Here is a 19,988-nt window from a genome sequence, read left to right as displayed (position 1 = left end):
TGGAATATATGAGTGTTAATACAAATTCATTACATAAAAATAAACATCGTAACACAAAGAAAAATTAAAGTTTACCACTCGGCTTGTGGATTATGTAAACTAGGGGAGAAATTATTTTCTCGCTCCTCATTCGCCCGTGGAGATAAGTTTAGATCAGGCCAAACTCTTTCACTCAGAACTTGTTCAGCTAAAACTGCTTCAAAATAACAACCCGATGATTGAGGGATATCCCTACTTTGCGGAACCTCATTATTGCGAACATCTTCAGCCTTGACGTACATTTCCAATATTTTTATCACAAGATATTCCCGATGTTCATCCGGAGTCCTCAAAAAAAAATCTCAGAGTTTCACGGTCTTCGATGTTAAACTCAACATAACAAGCAACCCCTTGCAGAGTAACAGAATACGAATATCTTTCGGTTACTTTAATATTCACCGAACATTTGCTCACGCTCATTTTTTTACATAACAACGATACTAATGTATCGTACTCCATTGTAAGTGGCAACTTAACATGACACTGTGGAGAACAACTATAGTGTACTAAGTTATTCTCCACCACAACCTCACCCCTCCCCCATCCCCCCCAATATATTGAAACCTTAATTCTTCGCTCTTCAGACATTATGACAAAATGCAAAATAACTTAACGAACAAATATTTCGAAAGACTTAAAGGATTCTGAATGGATTTTTACAAAATCCTCCTGAAACTCTTTAAATAAGGAAAATAATTATATATAGCACCTTAAGTATGAGCGCTATACCCAGTAGAATTATTGGTTTGTCAACTAAGTACAAAAGAATTATTAGTGGGCCCAATTTGTACGTATAACGCGGTAATTCACCGCGTTATACCCTGTTGAAATACTGGTATGTCAGTTAATACTAGAAGAAGTATTGGTGGGCCCAATAATTAAGTATAGCGCGGTGAATAACCGCGCTACACCTTAACGGACAAACGTGTCATTAAGGTATAGCGCGGTGAAATACCGCGCTATACATATTATGGTGACCAATTTATTTTTTTACATATTTTGATTTGTCCAAAAGAACCATATTTTGGTTCTGGTCCCTAGGTGATGCATGTGCAGTAATGAAAGACTAATGTGAGTAATAAAGAACGACAAACTACGAGTTTTTAAAGTCGTTAGTCATTTTTAATACTCTAGTAATCCTTCAAATCGGGGTTTTGGTCCGATGAATGTCGTGTAGTCGAATATTTTTTTAAATAAAAAATTAACCTAAATAGTCGTCCACTAATAGCTTAAACTAAAAATAGCTGGCATATGTCTAATTCATGTTTAGTTGAATCTGATTGATTAATAGGTTGTTTGGATGGTTGTTATGTATCGTTTCATAATGAATTGTATTGTATTATATTATATCTTTTTTATGCATATAATGTTTGAATAGATTGTATTGTTTGTATCGTTCCATAGAGTGCATTTTTCATTGTTACATAACAACGGATTTAATGAAATAATAGAAAAAAAATAATTAACAATCAAAATAAATATTATATTTAAAATAACAATACGATACAATACAACAGGCAACAATTAATAAGTAACAACCTTGTCCTCCCCATAATTTATGGTTATGAGCTTGAAGCTCCATTACAACAATTTTATTTTGCAGCAATTTTAGCTTCTCACGAATTTTAGGGGGAATTTGCTCACCTTGGGTGGATCCCGTTCTTTCAATATTAAAACATCTAAATCTAAATACACATTAGATGACTATCTGTTCCATTAACATCTAAATGCATAAATTTTAACTTTATTGAAGATTTAAGAAAATACAAAACTCAAATAAAATACTAATCAATCTTAATACTATATAAACAAAACATTAAATTAAAAGTTATTTATACTTTCTTTTGGACCCCAAAGAAAACTGGATAAACAAAATCCTAATCCTTCATTATATGTATGTTAATCTTCTGAACTCTCAGAAAAAAACATGAATTCTCACTCTGTAGTCTGTACTATACATGGTTAAATAACAAAACTAAACAGCTGAATATCCAAAAACTACCCTAGCCAGTTCAATAGACCCTTGTGGTCCGGCCCTTCTCTGGACCAGTGCATAGTGGGAGCTTAACACACCGGGCTACCCTTTTGACCCTAACCAGTTCAAGATACACTACCCCTGTAGTTTTAAATCAAAAAGACTATTCTTTCAGTTCAAATTTTCCAGTTACAACTTACTCATCTGCAACTACCCGCCGTTACAGGATGTAACACAGAACCAAAGCTGGACCTACGGCGATTAGCTGAACCAGTATCATCAACTAAACTACTTGCAGTTTTCTCCTTTTCTTGTTCACGGAACCTTCACTGCGTGAGCCACGCATGGCAGCCATTAATTGTTGACCTCTTGACCCTGGAATTCGTTTCTTAATCAGAGAAAACGCCTGCTTTCTTTCCAAGTCCCGCTCTTGATCCTTCTGCGATTGATGCTTGCAAGAAATCTGATCTGCTAATGCTAGATGGCCACGAGGAATGGCGTAAGTGTTTTCTGCGAATACAAATCAGTTATTTAGCACTATTCTTTTTCTATTTAGTAAGGCAGTGGACTCTCAAATAAAAAGGGGCATTTCTATTATGCTGAAATTAATTATGCCAATATGATCGACCAAACGACTCCTAAAAGTAGAAGATGAGTTTACCAGAGGGATCATCTCGGTATATCTCTGGACTTGGAGATCTAGACGGTGTCTTGGGAGTAAGAGTTGCACTTCTTTTGGTCACACCAACCTCTCGAGTATAGTTTTCTTCATGCATTGAAGGTAAAAACACTTCATCTACATGAGAATCCAGAGATTTCCTTGCACCAGCTAGTCCTGGAGTAGACGTCTGCTCAGTATCCTTCGATTCACTATCCTCAATCTTTTCGAGATCAGGTTTAGGAGATGCTTCATCTGCAGCATTATTGGATTCACTGACATCGCAAGTGAGACTATTTGGCATGCGCGGAGAAGCTATGGAGATAGCATCCACATTATCTAGAACAGACTTTGGAGAAGTATTAAATATGGACGGATCTATGAAGGGCTTTTTCATTTCGACAAAATCTGAAAACCACGGAGTGCCTCTCTTTGCATAGAACATAATATATGCCTCCTCTTCCAAAACAAGATCTTCTTGAACCCGAAATACCTATGACAATCAAATAAAAATATCAAGTTAGTTGTCATAAATGCTTATATGGATTAGTCCTAACTCCTACGCCAAAAATCTATGGATTAGTCATCCCCCATAAATATTCAGAAATTTTACACAATCTACGGATTAGTCCTATGCTAAGACACTAACTGCAGAACATCGTTTCCTGCTATGTACCTCTGAGTCATCAAATTTGTACCATTCATCTGGTGCAGAACGAATGAAGCTGTAATAATGCCCTGAACAGGATGAAAACCCGCTATGCACTATAACTGCATAAAGATCGTACTTCATTTCTTCCTGTTGAGATAAGGGAAAATTAGACTAATATCATGTTACTGCACACATAGAACAACTTAAATTCCTCTATCAAAAAATAAGGCCAACTCCTAGAGTAGGTTCACATAAGTAACAGATACTCACATTAGCAATTTGGTTGCTATCAGTATAAGGAAGCAAGTCCAATTCCAGTGGAAATGAAACATGTTTGTCAACCTTCTCAACAAAAGAACCATCATTTTCAAATCTCTTCAAATGGAAGGCAGCGACAGAAGGGGCCTTATCGAGCACAAGCTGCTTCTCGATTGGCACTTGTTCCTTACATTTTTCACATGAAAACTTTATCTCTGGATCATCAATTTTCTCAATTTTTGTGAAAGACTCCAAAGCTTCGGGTAAACTGTCAACATCCTTGATCTCCAAACTTAGATCAATTAGAGGCTCATAAGTGTCGGAGCAGTGACCACAATTGCAACAGCGTAGCTGCAGTTTAAGAAAGACATAAACATTATTAATTCCATATTCGCAAGCTACATACCCAGAGAACATACATGCAAACAGGGGCGTAGGCACATGACACAGCTTCGTCGATATTTTTTCGTAATATGTATCTATAAATTGGGAAGCCCGGTGCACTAAGCTCCCGCTATGCGCGGGCCAAGGAAGGGCCAGACCACAAGGATCTATTGTATCTATAAAAAATAAATATAAATAAAATATTGGTGCCGTTACAGTGATTTATTCATTTGTTCGCCTTTTCAAATATTCACCGCTTACAAAAATTCATGTGTATGCCAGTGCATGCAGATGCAATTTTAAATGTATGAAAATCTATTTAATCTATTCATTTTATTTTCAAAGCAATAAAAAAAAAAGAATAAGATAGTAATCTTGTATGCTTACTTTGCTGACAAGGCGACCACCAAAGGCCTGCTTCACAATGTTGTCACTTTCCGATGGTGCTGCCCTGTCTTTCGGCCCTGAATCATTACAACAGCTTTCAAGTCTATCCAGAAAACATTGGAGGAATTCATGAGCGTCTTCTTGTTGGAACCTATGAAAACTGGATGAAAAATCTAATATTTTCACTAAGTTAAGGACTACAAAGAAATACTAGGTACAATGTTGCTTCAAAGGCATGAAGCACACAAGCCGGCTTTTTCAATTATTGTGAAAAAGGAAAAGAAAGAGAAACTTGAACGTATCATAATCTACAGTACTATAACAAAAGTCAAGCCAATTTCTTATAATCTGGTAAAGAGCATAGCTCTTAGAAGAAATTGGAAAGCATGCACAAGCACAATGAAATAACATAACAAAAAACATCAGAGTAGCAAACATCTAAGCAGTGAAATAGATATACATCTGCATGTATGGAGCTAGGATTTCAACTCTATGGATTCTGGATTTTAGAACGACGACCTCAAGTGTTAATAATTGGATTCTAAATTTAATATTTGTACATATGTAATGAATTTCTTAACACAAATATATTATTTGAGCAAAAGCTATTGCATTCGGCCGAACCCACCTACAGACTTCTAGCTCCGCTCTTGTATGCTAGAAGGAAATATTTTATTAAATGTCAAACAAGACATGAGAAAGGATACGGTTTAAATTGTCAACAAGTTTCCACGGCGAGACAACACCACCCCCAGAAGCCAATGAAAGATCAATAAGCTCCCTAAAAGCATAAAATACGCAGAATCCTCTAAGGTAACCTGCAACCAATATACATAAACAAGAAATGATAATCAGCATTGATAATAAACAAAGAAAAAGCCACTCCAAATTAAAAAACAGAAACGTTTTTAATCAAATACACTGAAATAACTCAAAGCAGCTTAAAACAAAGGCAAATTCTGTGTTAGTCCTTACTATCACATGGGGATGTATGATCATTCGACGTAAGGAGCTGAAGCAAAGGCACTGTGTGAATGAAAGATTGCAAAACCGCATTTAGAAAGCATGTGTTGCCTAAATTAGCAAGTCCAGCACCCTAATAACAGCCAATAACAAAAGGAGAAGAAAAACAGTGAGTTCAGAGGAGCATAAATGAGATTTTGTTTGATCCTGAATAGACATAAGTATTTAGTTTGGAAAAAAAATAAGACTTGATAAGAGGAATGATGAAAAGAATTCATATAGCCGAACCAACTAGTTTGATAATGTGTTAATTGATTGAAATGTTTTATACATACAAGAACCACTAATTTGCCTTAACAGACAAACTATTTAGTATTGAAATAAAATAGGCGTGAACAAAACGAAACAACTATAATGAGTTTATATAACCGACCACCAATTAGCTTGAGATTGAAATGTAATCCATTGATCGAGATGTCATACAAATAGAGTAATGCCTAATTTATCTTAATAAATACTCCCTCCGTTTCAATCTATTTATTTTTTAGTCCATGACACCTTTCTAGATTTAGAAATAATTTAATTTAGACTTCACATTTTACCGTTAATGAGAATTTATATCTACGTCAATATTATATTAAATGCACGAAGCCCCTTAGCAAAATAATCATTCACCTTTTTAAGCTTAAAAATGTAAACCCTAAATATTAGAAAAACAATTAAATTATAATTATCCAATATAAATTCTGTTTTTCTTTTCTTTAAAAAAATTATATTGGATAGAATTGTAATTTAATTAGTTTCCTAATATTTAAAAAATTTAAGATCACCTAAATTTTGGTTCTTAAAGTATTTCTTATTTGAACTATGTAAAAAGTCCTAATATAGGACTAAAAATTGATCAAGACTTTATTATCACCGTACAATAAAATAAAATGAAGAAAAACTTATGATGTTAGTCAAGTATGGCATATTTTGCTAAGAGATTCTTCCGTAAAATTGGGTAAAATAGTGGCGACAAAACTAATTTTATCTGTAATTTGTTCTATCATTAGTTTAGAGGTTTAACTTTTTGAATCACATTTGTTCAATCAGATTATGAGGAATGTATTGCGGCACTTAAGTGTTTAATTCCTTCTAGTTTACCTTTGACCTATATATATGAACTCTATCATATTTTTATACTATTAAATTTCAATTAGTTTCATATTAAAATATTTTTTATTTATCAATTTTTGCATAATAATTTAATCTAAACTCAATAATTAGAACAAATGACAAAACTATATTTATGGAGTAATGAGAATAGAAAACTCAACCACTTAGCAAAACTAAACTGGATTATTGTTTAAATGTCATGTGTTTTATTTTTGTTATATTTTCACAGGAAAATGCATGAATATCTTTTAATAATATAATTATTACATGAAAATTATGAATTTTTAATGATATGAATAGATTATATGAATTTTTAAGTATATTTAGATTATAAATAACTTGAGTGCCACAAGTATTGTTTACATACTAATCAAGAGTTGAATAAAGCCGAATATTCAAATGTGATAAACGATAAGAATTACTGAGTCATTTTCTTATTTTAATAATATTTATGACTTTTAAATCAACAAAATTTTGTTTACCTTATTAAATCATGTCCTTTAATGTTGGGTGATTTATAATGCTTATTAATTATGAGTACGAGCAAGTGGTTGACATTCATGATAAACATCGCATTAACAGTAACATTGTTTTTGTTACAAAGTCATTCAAATGATAAAAGAGAAAATATATCAACAACATTATTCGTAAATTAAGTGAGATAATATCAAATCAGTTGGACTCAAGTAGTGTTTCGCTAAAATGTTACTAATGAATAACTTTAATTACTTAACTATAATTCTATTTTACAACTCAATAAAAATCTTAAAATGTGTATGTTGAAAAATATATATTTTAAACACCATTGTAATGATTATATGAATACACTTCAAATCTACTTTTTAACTGATGATTGAGCAGTTTTATGGGGCGAGTTCTTTATTGCTAAGTTTAGGATCAACATTCATTATTTTTATAAACTTACACTTTTATTAGATAACTTAAACTTAAATTTTAATAGAATATTGAAACAATTTTAAAAATAAATTCTCAATGAGACGTGACTGTGAATACACTAAGATTAGTAATCACACAAATTTTATGGCATGTTCAAAATTACTTTCTTTCTTAATCTATGTAGTCAATCAAATAGGTTTACATAAATTGAAATAGAAAAATTAGTATTAAACTATAGAAGAATTAACTTAAATAACAATCCATACAACTGCTTAATCTAAAATAATATATGTGTCTGAGTAAATTGACCAATTGACAAAGTTCTTACCAGCTTAAAAGTCTGATTCTCAAAGGGCAGATCAGAGATTTCAGGCTTAGTTTCCTCATCTCTTTGAAAATTCCATTCGGGCCCAACTGAGTCCAATGGCTTAATTTCTGAAGACGAAGGCCCATAATCAGCAGTATCAACAGACCATTGCGAGTCCAATGGGCTTGAATCAGTAACTTTGGCCCAAGAATCAGCCCAATTAGAGTCCAAATCCAAATTCTCCTCATTTTCATTCTCAACTCTTCTGGAATCTTCTTCTGCCAAAACGTCACCATCTTTTTCCAATTCATCACTTTGCTGAGCTTGATTCGGCGAATTTGGGGATGACCCATCTAAGGTTTTTTGAAATTCAACTGAATTAACAGGTAAAGGTTGAATCTTTAGGCTTTCCACGAGATGGGTTTCCATTGAAATGTCAAACAAACAGAGAAAAAATAGGATTTTCTTGAAACTTTGGGGTTAAAAACTAGGGTTTTTGAAGGGTATGATTGGGGGTGACCCAGCTAAGATTTTGTGAAAATCGGCTAATTTTAATGGTAAAGAATGAATCTTTAGGCTTTTTTACGAAATGGGTGTTGAAAAACTGAGAGAAAAGGGGTTTTCTTTGGAAAAGAAATCAAAAATTGGGTTTTGAAGGTACGTTTTTTTGAAGATTTGAGATGGGATTTGAACTTAGATTGTTGTAATCTATGAAAGGGAAAGACAAATTTGGTAGTTATGGATTTGAAGAATGGAGGGAAATCGAAGTGGATTTGATAATTGGAGGGTTTTGAAAAGGGAGGGAAAGTTGAACCGACATTTCAGTCAATTGGAGGGACCTTTATGTAGCCAATGAGAGAAACAGCGGGAGTAAACTTGCCTAATGTAATTTTCTTTTTCCATATTTTGTGAAATATAAAACAATAGTATATTGCTCCAAATGGTAAAGTTATTCTTCCTCCGTTTTAATTTATGTCTAATATTTCTTATTTTAATAAATCTTAAAATATTTTGATATCGGATAAAATGGGACAAAGAAAGAGAAGTAATTATTTTTTTGTGCCTTTCAAATGTTTCACAAAGAGAAAACTAGCTTAAAGGGGCCATCTTTGTTTTGGTAAAATTAAAATATCTAAATCTGATACATATGTTAAGATGTTGTACTCGAAAAATAATATTAGGTTGTAAAGTGATAGTTTTTGGTGGTTGTAGTTGATGGCAATGTATGTAGATTTGGCGGTAGTGGCTCGCGGAGTTGGTGTTATTGTAATAACGAAGGTGGTTGGTGCTAGTACTTGGTGATGATGGTAATGGTTGTCGATGGTGGTTGTAATGACGAAGGTGTTTGGTTATAGTGGTAGCGATGACCAATGATGATGGCAGTATATTTGATAATGTTGGTCGTGGTGGTTTGTCTCATTTTTCCTCGTGTCGAGCGTCTACTGAAAACAACTTCTCTACATTCATTGTAGGGGTAAGGGTATACTGGAAATGATTATCTCTACATTCACAGTAGGGGTAAAATCTGCGTACTATCTATCTTTCCCGGAGCTCACTTATGAGACTATACTGGGTTGGTTGTTGTTGGGTCGTGGTGGTTTGCCAAAGTAATTATTGTGATGGTGGAAATAGTTGGTATGGTAGGGATTGACAGCGGTTGCTTGTGGTAGTGGTATCCGTTAAGATTAAAATCAAGGCTTTCACCAAGTGCAAACGGATAATATTTACAGTGTAACCAAACACAAATAAGTTGTTTAAGCTTGCTTTGATTTTGTGACAGTTAAATCATTAAAATTTGATTACCAGCCCAAACTTGATTGAAGTTGAATGAAGCTATCACAATCTGACCTCTAGCATCAAGAAACTGGAATTACAATATACTTGGCTGGCGACTGTGGTAGGAGTAATAGCCTGTTTGGCCAAGTTTCTAAAATCAGCTTATTTTGAGAAGTGCTTTTCTCAAAAGTACTTTTTTAAAAAGTATTTTGAGGAAGAAACAGACTAATTAATTTAAAAAGCACTTTTAAGCAATAATTGGTGTTTGACCAATCTTTTGAAAACTGCTTCTAAGCGTATTTTTCTCAAAAGTGCTTCTCAAAAAAGTGTTCTTGGAGAGAAACTATTTTTTTCTGTTTCTCAAACAATGATTCTGTTTCTCCTCAAAAGCACTTTTTTTCCTTACAAAAGCTGGGCCAAACACCTCAATTTTTGGCCCAAAAACAAAGCACTTTTGGCCCAAAAAGATGCTTGGCCGAACATGCTATAAATATGCCAGGCTGATAAAGAGAAATAGTTTTCACTAGTTTACAATTCGCTGATTTCACAACTCGGACGCAGTCTAGTACACAGTAAAATGTTTAACAAAGCTCTATGAACCTTATCAAGAACTAAATAAAGAAAAAGAAAAACATACATAACGAAATTTTTAATAAGACAAGACCAGCTTCCTCAAAAACCTATGAGTTCTACTCTTATTTTCATTTTCTGAAAAAAATTCATACAAATCTCGACTTTAAACACAAGGTGACTTCCTCACAGGATTCTGTCTTGAAAGTCGGACATTAAGGTTGCTGCCAAGGAGCCAAGTTTCTTTCCAGTTTCTCCAGCAATATTTTTCAGAGAGGAGATGTCCTGCTGTGCCTGAAAACATAGAGACAAACGAAAGAGCAATCCGTTCAAAATTTGCTTATGGGAATTGAAAAGCGTTTACATTTGTGTTATTATTGCTTCTATACCTGGAAAGAGAGCCGGTTAATGAGATCACCAGCAGTGAGGTCCAAATCTGCTCTATCATCGTTACCAAAAAGGTCTGCACTTGAAATGGCACTTGAACCCTGAGGAATAGATAGCAGAACACATTTTTAGGAGCACGAGTTGGACTCATACATTTCTAGGTGAACTTATCGCTTTTCAGGTCAAGCTCAAGTAATATAGTTGCACTCGTTTAGAAATTGACACTAAAGGATTCTTCAGACATGGGTCAGACAAAATACAAAATAAGCACAAAGTTTTTTTTGACGAAGTAAATATACAATAAGCACTAGCGGAAGCAACCCGACAGGCAAATGTAACAGGTAAATAATCAGATTAGGACTAATGCTATCAGCTGTGCGGATCATTTTAGCTTACAAATCATATTCATTTGCTGAAGTAGCTATTACAAGCTCCTTCAAAATGAGATTAAGTATTAAAAACACCTGAGGGGTAAACTATTCCACAGTACGTCGGACCAGTAGATAACTTGTTATGCAAATGAACATAAGCAATTATGAAGCGAACAAACAAGAGGTCAGCTAGACACCATTATCTCAAGTTATGGCAAATGGTCTTCACCATTATCTCCATGAATGGAATTTCAAAAATTATCCATCGTATATATCCTTCAATCTACGCCTCAGTAAACAGCATCGATAAGGTATCTTCAACATACAGATAAATGTGGTTCTGCAACCCAAGTACTGGTAATTAATAAGTTCCATTGTAGAAGGCTCTCACAGTAACTGTTGAACAGTCTCTTTTTAAGTTACAAGATTGCCTCCAAAATCCTGGCAGAAAGACTGAAAAGAGTGATTGGGAAGCTTGTCTCAGGGCATCAAAATGCATTCATCAAAACAAGACAAATCACTGATGCTGCACTAATTGCTAATGAGGTACTAGACTGGAGGCAGAAATCAGGGCAGCCAGGTCTCCTTTTCAAACTTGCTATTGAAAAGGCCTTTGACCAGCTAAACTGGTCTTACCTATTCAATATAATTAGGAAGATGGGGTTTGGTGCAGGTTGGATCAGGTGGATCAAGTTTTGTGTAACCACTGTGAAGTATTCAGTTCTTGTCAACGGAATCCTCTCATCCTTTTTGTTCATTTTGGCAATGTAAGGCCTTAGCGAAATGCTTGACAAAGCAAACCAAATACACTGGTTGGAGGGTTTCAAGGTGGAAAGTTCTGTTGGGAGCTGAATTAGTGTCTCCCATCTCTTGTATGCATATGACACACTTATTTTCTGTGGAGCTGATAGGTCGCAGGTGCTCTATCTTAACCTCACACTCATGATTTTTGAAGCTATATCCGGCCTCCACATGAACAGATTTAAGAGCACTATTTACCAAATATGGAGGAGCTAGCAGAGCTAATGGGTTGCAATGTGGGATCTTTTTCCACAACATATTTGGGTCTACCACTTGGAGCCAAAGTCAAGTCACCAGATATCTGGAATGGGATAGTAGAGAAATTTGAAACAAAGCTTGAAACTTGGCAAATGCAGTATCTTTCACTTGGGGGCAGAACAACACCCATTAACAGTGTCCTGGACAGCATACCAACATACTTCATGTCCCTATTTCCTATACCAGCCAGGGTGCAGAAAAGGTTAGACAAAATTAATAGAAACTTTCTGTGGGGAGGAAATAGTCAAAACAACAAATTTCATCTGGTGAAATGGCCAAGAGTGATTTTGCCAAAGGAGCATGGAGGGTTGGGCATAAAAGACTTAAAATTGCACAACAAGAGCATGCTAATTAAGTGGCATTGGAGGTACAACATGGAGAACATTGGGATGTGGAAAGATGTGATCATGGCAAAGTATGGGGTGCTGAGTCAATGGTGCACCAAACAGAGCAGATTACCACATGGCACTGGTCCCTGGAAGCATATCTCAAGCCTATGGGGTGAATTCCAGCTCAATTGTTCAATAAAGTTAGGGAATGGAGCGCATGTATCATTCTAGAAGGATAAGTGGTTAGGGAACCAGACTCTGAAAGAAGACTACCCAAATTTATATCTCATAGCTAGCAATCAAAACTCCACAGTGGGTCAAATATGGCACAACAACTCATGGGACCTACAGACAGGGAGAAACTTACAGGACTGGGAGCTAAATGACTATCTGGAGCTTCAATCTAAGCTAGCAGGGGTCACAATCAAACCTCAGGAGAGACAGACTATTATGGAATGGCCAACATGATGGGATATTCACTGTCAAGAAAGGTTATGTACATTTGTGCTCAAACAAGGAGTAGATTGACAACTGGCCATGGAAACTCATCTGGAGAACTATAAACTTCCACCTAAAGTAATTGGCTTCACTTGGATAACCTTATATGAAGCATGTCTCACTCAAGATAATCTAAGTCGGAGGAACATCTACATTGTGAATAGGTGCTACGTGTCAGATGAAGGCAGAGAGTGTGAGGCATCTTTTTCTCCATTGTGCAGTTGCAGCAGATTTGTGGAGTATGTTCTTCTCAATTTTTGGACTAGCCTGGGTCATGCCTAATAGTATTAAAGAGGCCTACGAAAGCTGGTGCTCTTGGAGAGTTGGCAAATCCATCAAAAAAACTTGACTTTTGGTCCCCGCTTCTATTTTCTGGTGTATATGGACTGAAAGGAATAGCAGATGTTTTGATGGGATATCAAATCCAAATCATGCTCTTAAAGCTAAATGTTTATTTAACCTTTTTACTTGGCTTAATCAGGCACCTGTATCTAGTTGTGATCATTTTTTGGACTGTGTCTGCTCCTTAGTTTTAACATAGGTTTCTTTTTGTTATGTTTATGAGCAGACACACTCTATTTACTTGTACTCTCTTTTGCTATGCATCTTCTTGATGCCTTTAATGAAATTCTCTTACTTCATCAAAAAAAAAAAACCCAGCAAAATGATAGCATGGGAAGAAGTACAGTGCATTAAAGGACAAAAGGGAATGGGAAGAAAAAAGGAGAACATGGGGCATAATGTTGTTGCGATAATAGTTATTTCTAATTAGTAGGACAAGACCCTAACTATCATAATGAATGAGGGAAGGGAGAGGGTTTTTCATTGTTTGCATGCTGACTGAAAAACCAGCAAGGCCCCTAAAAATATGGGCATGTTAACTACAATAAGCAAGCATACCGAGAACTTCTGCAGAGAAACTGAGGCTTCCATTTCAGCTTTGCTCTTATCACCAAAGAATTGGGCAGATGAAATGGCTTTTGCATTAGAAAACTTCTTCCTTGCTTCATCAGTTTCCTCAATCTGATTAAAATAGGATGTGAGTTACAGTGAAATAAACACGGCCAGTGAAGATGATAAAGGAGAAGAGAGAAAAGAAAACTTGAAGACTACAGAAATAACTTAGGCAAAGCAGTCAACTCGTCTATCAGGAGCAAAAGAAGAACTGAGTGAGAGCAGTAAATCACAAATTAAAGGACAAATCCAGCACAAGATGAGGTTTAAAAACAACAAAGAATATTCCAGGCAACCTATATTTCAAAAAGAAAACATCCAAAAGTTGTTTCTTTTTCTTTTTCATTAGTAAGCAGACACTTGAAACTTGCACTGGTAATGTTTAGGATGAACATTTACTTTTTCTTGAATGACTAAAAAGGTAGAGACACTAGCGATTTGGGTTAACCTAATGAAAATGTTTCTTCAGTGGGGAAGGGAGTGGGGCAATAAGTATTTCAAGAGTGGTAATGGGTAGTTTCATTTAAAAAGAAAAAAAGAAAAGCAAATAGACCGTCGAGAAGCATCCAAAGATCCAAGGGAAACAATTTTTTTTCAATTCAGTGACAATCCTTGTAATTATTCACAGTGCAGGATGCTGGAATAGGATCATAAAGCAGTAAATCTTTCACAAATCACTACCCCCAATCTTTCAGAAGCTCAATGGAAGGGAAACCTCCGCGCAACAATAAATGTTGCTGCCATGACCTCATGGGTTCAAACCATGGAAACAGCCTTTTGTATAAATGCAAGGTAAGGCGACTGCGTACATCAGACCCAATGCGGTCCGGTCCTTTCCTGACCCAAGCATAGCAGGAGCTTAGTGCAACATGCTGCCCTTTTTTTAATTGTATACATTAAATTGCTCATCTTGGATATAGCACTTATGCAGGTTCAGAAAAACTCAAGCCTGCTTCAGATAGATCAAATGTGTATACTAGGTAATAGGACGTGAAAAAGGTATAGTCGTACCAAGGAACTAATATTCCTGGTGATATTAAGGTGAAAAATGAAGCTTATATCTTTACCTTGTAACTAAGTCCGACACCACTTTCTTCATATCTCACATATAATCATGTCAACATTTAAGTTCAACTGTAACAGTTCATTAGAATCCTCATATGATTGAAAACAAAACTAGAATACAAACTCACTTGAACTTTTGACGAATTTGAACTTGTCTTCTTTGTGAAACCGCTGTCCATTCCGTAGTCCGAAAAAAAGCTGGAGGACATTGGAGGGGATACATGGTTAAGAACACGAGGGCCTCCAGAACTCATCTCAGCGGGTTGGACATTGTCTGTGTACTCAAAGCGAGATGCGAATGATGAACCAACAGTTGATGCATTACTTGTAGAATTGGAGGAAGAAACTTGAACAGGCGGTTCTTCAGGCTTCTGGTCGTAGAGACTTTCACTTGGCTGTACACCGGTAAAAGATGCTTAATCAATTAATAAATTCCAAATTGGTGGAGCAAATTTGTTAAACAGCTTACTCTAAACCGCACATATAAGTCTTCATTTCAGAATATGCAATTTATACCCTGCAACCATTTCTCTAGCTCATAAGACTAAGAATACCTTTTTAGTAAGTTTCCGAGCTCCAAGTCCACCACCTGGCTTCCCAGATTTCTTTGCACCTATAGGTTTCCTAATTGAAGTAGTAACAACTGATTGTGATGCTTTGGGCGAAGCAGGAGTTTCTTCCTTAAATGATGAGGTTTCTTTTGGAGCTTCACTAGTCTTAACATCAGAAAATCCATTCGTACTCTGCACAGCCTGAGAGGCAAAAGGCGATGCTGGCAAACCTGCATCCTCCGCTTTACTTTTAGCAACTTCTTTTGATAGTAATTGTTTATACAATTCAGCAGCCCTGGAGGTATACTTGGCTTCAACCTTGCCGCCATCCGTCCATCCGTGCTGCTTGAAAAAAACTTGAGCACGGTTGTTTCCACCAAAGTACATCATCTTTAACTGCTCTGGAGACCATGAATCTAAATTTGTCGATCTGCAAGAATCAATTCATCAGAGAACTGACAGTTAGTAATGCCAAAATAACAAAGAAAATGCAGAATTTATTTGTTTCCGGTTGGCCATACCCATTCCCACCTCAAAACATTACAAACGAAAAGGGGGTGGGTCAGAAGATAACTCTCGGCCCATAATGAACATCTCAACCATGATAAAGGAAATGCAAAGCAATATTATCACCCCTCTCTATCTCTAACACATACTAACAGATACATGCATTCAAACTCTACATTCCACTTCTGCCTTTCAAACCCCACCCCCAACCCCCACCCACCCTCTTTTCTCTTTTGAAGCAAGCCGACCCACAAAAATACCTCAAAATCTAGCCTTCATGGCCTTCCATAATCTCCGATGGCCAATTGTTCTCATAATCAATCAAATGATCAGGTTAGGTTTAACAATGTATAGATTAATCACTAACCATGCCATTGTTGTCATCATTTTTTCATAAGGTAATAAAATGCTATTATTGTCTTCGCTTGACTAACATACTGACATGCTGATTGTTAGAGGTAGGAAGGTCCAGCTACCATGGTGAGGTGAGATGAGCAACAATGGAACTGACGAGGCCCAAAGTGTGATGCAGTGGTCATGCCGGTTGTTATAAAAAGAACGCATGTCAGCCAAGAAGTCTGACATGGCCATTTAGAACTTCTCCTTTTCTATTCTTCCTCGTCCTTTTCCGTTCTTCCTCGGCTTACTTTTCTGTTCTTCCTCTCTTAGATTCATCCCATTGGCAGTGTCATTTGAAAAAAATAGCAGTGACATTATATAATATGAAGAACTAGCATGCACCCAAGGGTGTGACCTAGGGGTCAATGAAGTAGGAAGAGAATCATGAAGTCTCATATTCAAATCCTAGTGAAGCCAAAAAACCAATAGGTGATTTCTTCACATACGCCCAAGCCTAGGTAGACAGAGTCCACCTGGTACATGTGCTAGTGGGAGGTAACCAGGTACCCGGTAGAATAATTAAGGAGCATTCAAACTGGCCCCGACACCACCGTCATCGGAAAAAATGTGAAGAACTAGTAGTGGATGAAAAGAGAAGGCTTCATTCACACCCTCCTCCAAAGAAAGAATATGGATTTTTCAATGAGATGGAAGAAAATGTGTTAAGAATAAAAGTAGCCAGATTATGATGGCTCACTTTGTCGGTTTTGTTAACCATGATAGGTAATTAGGTAGGACACTGCAAGTAACACAAGAAAAATCTCTCCATTTCTCTAATAATCAAAAAATTCACAAGTGCCAATGGTGCACGGTTCGGAACTCGGTAGATAAAGGGGCCACCTTCTACCCTTCTCCACTTAAACACCAAACTTTTTTCCGCTACAGGATTCAAAACCTGTGGCATGCGCCTAATCCACACATCAAACATTGCGCTCTTACCGCTAAACCAAAGCCCTTGGTGCAAACACATAAAGTCTCTTAAGGTGGTCATACCAATTGTTGGGCAAAATGAAGCTGTTGTGGCACATATGGGATGAAGATAATGGTTTCGAACCAGAAACTGCGGGAATGGTATTGTATAAGAAACACATATGGGATTCATACTAGATCGTCCATATTCGCATACTGGTTGTAGCTTCGAAGAGGTCATATATCAATAGTCTTTCTCGAAAAGGGGTATGCGCACCAATATCTGCCATAAAAGGAAATCATGTGGTGTTGACCATTTCTTGTTCAAAATTTATCGTTTGCATCAATGATCGAATACGGAGCATAAGATTAAGCTTAATCCATAATCAAGATTGTCGGACACATATTCATCAAAAGATGCAATCTTTTGATACGTGCTCAGGAGTCAAACCTCTCTATAACAGCCTCGTTTGTTCCGAATATTTTTGGATGTTATAACTAAGTGTTGTTATATAGAACATATATTATAACATAACATTCCGGAAAAGCTTGGCTTTTATAGTGAAGTGTTGTTATATAGGGATGTTATAGAGAGGTCTGACTGTAATTGCAATATTGAGCAATAGGAGCAATACATATCTATCAACTACCACCAAAAACTTGGACCACATGTAACCCTAAAAACCACATATCAAGGAGAGAAAACAAAGCAAGATAGTTGAGAAACCAATGGATTTCACTGCATCTAGCCCAATGGCGCGCTCAACGTCCACATATTCTACAATTAGGAGGAGTTTAGGGCCCGGGACCATGCCACATAATTAGATCTTTAAAATGCTTTCATCATTAGCATAATTCTTTTCACAGTATAGAATCTGTTCCCTTGTATCAAAGACCATTGCCTAAAGCACCTCGTAAGGAACGCAGCAAAAAATTAAAATTTCAGCGTCCAATAAACAGAGACGAATTCAGGATTTAGAATCAAGTAGAATACCATTGCACCCCACTACTCCTATTATAACTACATATTTTTAAATAAATTTCAACAACATATAACTTGAGTTCAAGACCATAGGCGGATCCATGATTTGAAGTTTAAAGGTGCGGGGTTTAGGCAATTATGAGTTAATGGGTTCTAAATTAATAATCTATTCATATTAAGTGAAATTCTTAGGAAACATACATGGCTTAGGCCAAAACTTCTGAGTTCTACCAAACCCGTACCCCGAACAGTACATCTGCCCCTACTCAAGACAGCGGGTCCGAACTTACCTCAGTCCACATTTTAAATCAGCCACTTATTTATAAGGCAGAAGTCACGGCTTCGAACCTGTTGATTCTATTGATTTCAACATTTCTAATCATTTTTTCGATATATTTATAAAACCAAAAACCATGCCTTATAGAACTCCGAACAAAATCCACTCATCATGAAAACAAATTATCAAGCTAAAAATCAGCTCATGAATCCAAAAACGAAGACGAGTAAAAAATCAAACTTTAAATCGTACCTAACAAAACTGATGTGAACACCAAGGCTACGATGCGTCGCCGAACAATCAATACACAAGAAGATCCCATACGTAACCGACGCCCACGTAGGATTCTTCGCATTGCAATCAAAACACATCTGATAAAATTCAAAAAAAAAAAAAAGGTAAAAGCTGACTTAGATCGCTCAGAAACTACAATCTACTCAGCACAAACACTAGATCTAAATCAGATCTCGCAATTTTCAATCGATTCAAACGAAAAAACACGCGAGAAAATAGATAAAAATTCAAAAAACATAATTTTTCGATCAAATCAAAAACAAAATTCGATGAATTAAGATGCAAACCTTGTTGTCCGGCTTGGCTTTGAGCTTGCGGAAGACGGCGTTTTTGTCGGTGAAGTTATCGGAAGACATGGCTGTTGAGAGAGAAAATATATATATAGAGAGAGAGAGAGAGTGAATGAAGTTCCGAGAGGAGGAGGATGTGTTAAGAGAGAGAGAGAGAGAGAGAGAGAGAGAGAGAGAGTGAGTGAATGAAGTTCCGAGAGGAGGAGGATGTGTTAAGAGAGAGAGAGAGAGAGAGAGAGAGAGAGAGAGAAAAGCCTCCTCAGGGAACGTACAGAAATGAGAAAACAGAGAGGAAACACACAAAAGCAGAGAGAAATATCTCTGACCGCTACCTGTTAACAAATGGGAAAAAGTGGAAAAAGAAATTAGGGGTCGTTTGGTTTGGAAACAAATAAAGTAAAGGCAAATACGAAATTGGCTGCTCGACTTCTCCAACTTAAAAGCATTTTTTTTTTTAAAACAAATTATATTTTTTTAAAACTTAAATATTTGGCAAGCTATTTTTAAGTAGAAGTAGAAGCAGTTTTGTAGAAGCAGAAAAAAAAAATTCTTCAAAAATACTTTTTTAAAGTACTTTTAAGAAAAATAACTTAATAACAATTTTTAAAGTTTGACCAAATATTAATCGTTGCTCAAAAGTACTTTTCAAATAAACTAATCTCAAGGCACCCGTTTACCTCATCTTAATGAATACAATCACCTAAAAGTAACATGAACATCATATTAAATATTGCTTTTGAATATAAAATAAAAGTTAATTTTTTTGTAAATTTATAAAAATGATGATTATTTATCCTCTTTAACTAACTTAATAATTGAAGAAACTCAATCACATATAAGTCCTAAACTATCTCAGTCAATATATTAACCAATTCTAGTTTTATAATTTTACTATTTTAATTTTACAAGTTATTGCTCTTACTTTTTAGTTGTAGCAAGAGCACACAACCCTTGAATATTTTAGGAATTTTTAAATTTTTTTAAATATATATATTCTTAAATTTATTTTAAAAAGACAGAAACAAGGCCAGCTAACTTATACAAGACCTTTATTTTCTCATGAGCAAAATGGAAATTATTCGATTACTTCAG

The 19,988-nt window shown here is 35.8% G+C and overlaps 2 protein-coding genes across 2 annotated transcripts; both read right to left on the bottom strand.

The window, feature by feature from the left end:
• Positions 1–1,905: 1,905 nt before the first annotated feature.
• LOC104109720 (ubiquitin carboxyl-terminal hydrolase 20-like) lies at positions 1,906–8,572 on the bottom strand. The gene is made up of 8 exons (XM_070191853.1): positions 7,700–8,572; positions 5,329–5,449; positions 5,061–5,171; positions 4,354–4,526; positions 3,595–3,933; positions 3,349–3,471; positions 2,676–3,165; positions 1,906–2,524 (listed from the first exon to the last, which is right to left on the bottom strand). The coding sequence occupies exons 1-8, from the start codon at positions 8,105–8,107 to the stop codon at positions 2,298–2,300; spliced, it is 1,992 nt and encodes a 663-aa protein (XP_070047954.1). The 5' UTR covers positions 8,108–8,572; the 3' UTR covers positions 1,906–2,297.
• A 1,386-nt stretch (positions 8,573–9,958) lies between these two features.
• Positions 9,959–19,296, bottom strand: LOC104109729 (probable ADP-ribosylation factor GTPase-activating protein AGD8). The gene is made up of 7 exons (XM_070192126.1): positions 18,894–19,296; positions 18,565–18,683; positions 15,242–15,668; positions 14,816–15,082; positions 13,569–13,691; positions 10,414–10,512; positions 9,959–10,318 (listed from the first exon to the last, which is right to left on the bottom strand). Exons 1-7 carry the CDS (start codon positions 18,960–18,962, stop codon positions 10,211–10,213), a joined length of 1,212 nt encoding a protein of 403 aa, XP_070048227.1. The 5' UTR covers positions 18,963–19,296; the 3' UTR covers positions 9,959–10,210.
• Positions 19,297–19,988: the final 692 nt, after the last annotated feature.

This window comes from Nicotiana tomentosiformis, chromosome 12 (assembly GCF_000390325.3).
Source record: "Nicotiana tomentosiformis chromosome 12, ASM39032v3, whole genome shotgun sequence".
Taxonomy (NCBI): Eukaryota; Viridiplantae; Streptophyta; class Magnoliopsida; order Solanales; family Solanaceae; genus Nicotiana; species Nicotiana tomentosiformis.
This window is presented reverse-complemented; position numbering and strand designations above follow the sequence as displayed.

Excerpts from the sequence above, each read along its gene's own strand:
- LOC104109720 (XM_070191853.1), bottom strand. The coding sequence starts at position 8,107 with ATGGAAACCCATCTCGTGGAAAGCCTAAAGATTCAACCTTTACCTGTT. Across the intron at positions 4,527-5,060 it reads ACTTGTTGACAATTTAAACC|ATTTTTCATCCAGTTTTCAT; the intron begins GTATCCTTTCTC and ends TGAAAATATTAG. Across the intron at positions 2,525-2,675 it reads ATACCGAGATGATCCCTCTG|AAAACACTTACGCCATTCCT; the intron begins GTAAACTCATCT and ends TTGTATTCGCAG.
- LOC104109729 (XM_070192126.1), bottom strand. The coding sequence starts at position 18,962 with ATGTCTTCCGATAACTTCACCGACAAAAACGCCGTCTTCCGCAAGCTC. Across the intron at positions 18,684-18,893 it reads AAGCCAAGCCGGACAACAAG|ATGTGTTTTGATTGCAATGC; the intron begins GTTTGCATCTTA and ends GAATTTTATCAG. Across the intron at positions 10,513-13,568 it reads TTTCTCTGCAGAAGTTCTCG|GGTTCAAGTGCCATTTCAAG; the intron begins GTATGCTTGCTT and ends TCTATTCCTCAG.